Below are 2,017 nucleotides of genomic sequence, written 5' to 3'. Positions count from 1 at the left end.
GGGGGACGCCCCCTCCGGGGCACCCCCCGGCTCGGAGCCGCCCGCGGGGCCGGCCGCGGCCGGGAGCAGAGGAAAGAACCGCGGAGGAGCAGCCCGAGGCCCCAGAGTCTGAGAGGAGCCGCCGCCGCCCCCGCCGCCGCCGCCGCCGCTGCGGGGAGGAGGGGGAGGAGGAGCGGGAGGAGGGACGAGCTGGTTGGGAGAAGAGGAAAAAAAAGTTTTGAGACTTTTCCGCTGCCGCTGGGAGCCACAGACGCGGGGACCGATTGGCGCGGCGCTGCCCCGCCAGGAGGCAGGACTTGGGGACCCCAGACCGCCCCCACCACCGTCACGGACGCTTGCTCCCTCCCTGCCCCCTCCACGGCGTCCCCCAGGCGCCCCCGTTCCGGAGCAGCCCTCAGGAGCCGCCAACCCGGACTCCCGCGAAGACTTGATCCCAGACCTCGGGCGCACCCCCCTGCACGCCGCTCCCTCACCCCCAGCCTCTCTCCTGAGCCCCCGCGCATCCAAGGACCCTTCTCCACCGGGATCCGGGAGACGGGATCCCTCCCGGACCTCCTTAACTTTCCCACTCAAGACCAACCACCTCTGGTACCAGATCTCGCCCATCTCGGTTTTTTCCTTGGGATACCGAGAAACCACCCATCAGAGCCTCCGCTCCACCTCCAGTCTGTTCTCCCCGAGGGCTTCGACTCCCCCCACCTCACCCCGACCCTCCTATCTTTCTTCGGGAGACCCCGAGCCCCTGTAGGGGCGGGGCCTCCCTTTTCCCACCCTAGCGGGTCTCTAGCTCTCGGCAGTGCCGGGGGCGACGCCTCCCCCATGCCGCCCTCCGGGCTGCGGCTGCTGCCGCTGCTGCTGCCGCTGCTGTGGCTACTAGTGCTGACGCCTGGCCGGCCGGCCGCCGGACTGTCCACCTGCAAGACCATCGACATGGAACTGGTGAAGCGGAAGCGCATCGAGGCCATCCGCGGCCAGATCCTGTCCAAACTGCGGCTCGCCAGCCCCCCGAGCCAGGGGGAGGTGCCGCCCGGCCCGCTGCCCGAGGCTGTGCTGGCCCTTTACAACAGTACCCGCGACCAGGTGGCGGGGGAGAGCGCCGAGCCGGAGCCCGAGCCTGTGGCGGACTACTACGCCAAGGAGGTCACCCGCGTGCTAATGGTGGAAAACACCAACAGTGAGCTCAGAGGGGCCGGGGACCCTGGAGGGGAGCCCCCAGGGGGCGCCGGAGTGCAGGGGTCACGGGGAGGAAATTACAGGCAGAGGAAACTGCCTAGAGGAAGAGGACCCCCGGGGTTGCCGGGAACGCGGGAGGGGGGTCTCGAAGAGGGGAGGACTAAGCTTCCTACCCCCCCCCCCGCGCCCGCCAGGTATCTGGCCTTGAAGAGCAGAAGATAGGGAGCGAAGTGGACTTCTAGAGGGCGATGGGAACCTGCGGGATCGTGGGGGGGGGCAGTCCCCTAGAGGGCGAGAAGCAATGGGGGAGGTAAAGGGGTAGAAAGTCTTCCTTCTTCACAGTCCACTAGAGTGTGGGGGGTCGTGGGGTGAGGGCTGCATAGAGGGAGCCCGCTTTGGGGGAAGCGAAGACCTCCAGCACTTGAGAGAGGAGAGGCAGTGGGGAAAGCTGACCCGGAGCTCAGGGGCAGGAGGCGAGAAAATTCAAGGACAGAAAAACGAGGTGAAGCGAACCCTGGAGGTGTCGGAAAGGGGACAGTGAATCCGCTTGCAGCCGGCGCGACGAACACGCGGGATTGGGGGAGGGCCCACAGGGAGGGGGGGGGGGGGGCGATAAATGCGGGGAGGGGGGGGACCCAGGGTCTGGGGGGGGGGGGGGGGGTAGCAGCGGGAGAGCAGCGGAGACTCCAGGGGGGCGCCGGGGATGCGCGCGAGGTGCCCCGAGGATTTGGCATACGGACGTGAGAGGAGGAAGCCCAGGACGGGAAGCGAGCACCCAGGAAACCTAGAATAGTGGGTGGTGGGAAGGGGCTTAGCGAGAGGGGAGACAAGCATGAGAAAGGGG

At 68.2% G+C, this 2,017-nt stretch overlaps 1 protein-coding gene across 2 annotated transcripts in view; it reads left to right on the top strand.

Annotated features, from left to right (window-relative positions):
- Positions 1-6: 6 nt before the first annotated feature.
- TGFB1 (transforming growth factor beta 1) overlaps positions 7-2,017 on the top strand; it is a 14,869-nt gene continuing 12,858 nt past the window's right edge. For both annotated transcript variants that reach the window (XM_029925158.1, XM_029925157.1), the window contains exon 1: positions 7-1,174. In XM_029925158.1, coding sequence (XP_029781018.1) covers positions 820-1,174 — 355 coding nt within the window. In that variant the 5' untranslated portion in view covers positions 7-819. The remainder of the gene's footprint in view (positions 1,175-2,017) is intronic.

This window comes from Suricata suricatta, chromosome 16, assembly GCF_006229205.1.
Source record: "Suricata suricatta isolate VVHF042 chromosome 16, meerkat_22Aug2017_6uvM2_HiC, whole genome shotgun sequence".
Taxonomy (NCBI): domain Eukaryota; kingdom Metazoa; phylum Chordata; class Mammalia; order Carnivora; family Herpestidae; genus Suricata; species Suricata suricatta.
This window is presented reverse-complemented; position numbering and strand designations above follow the sequence as displayed.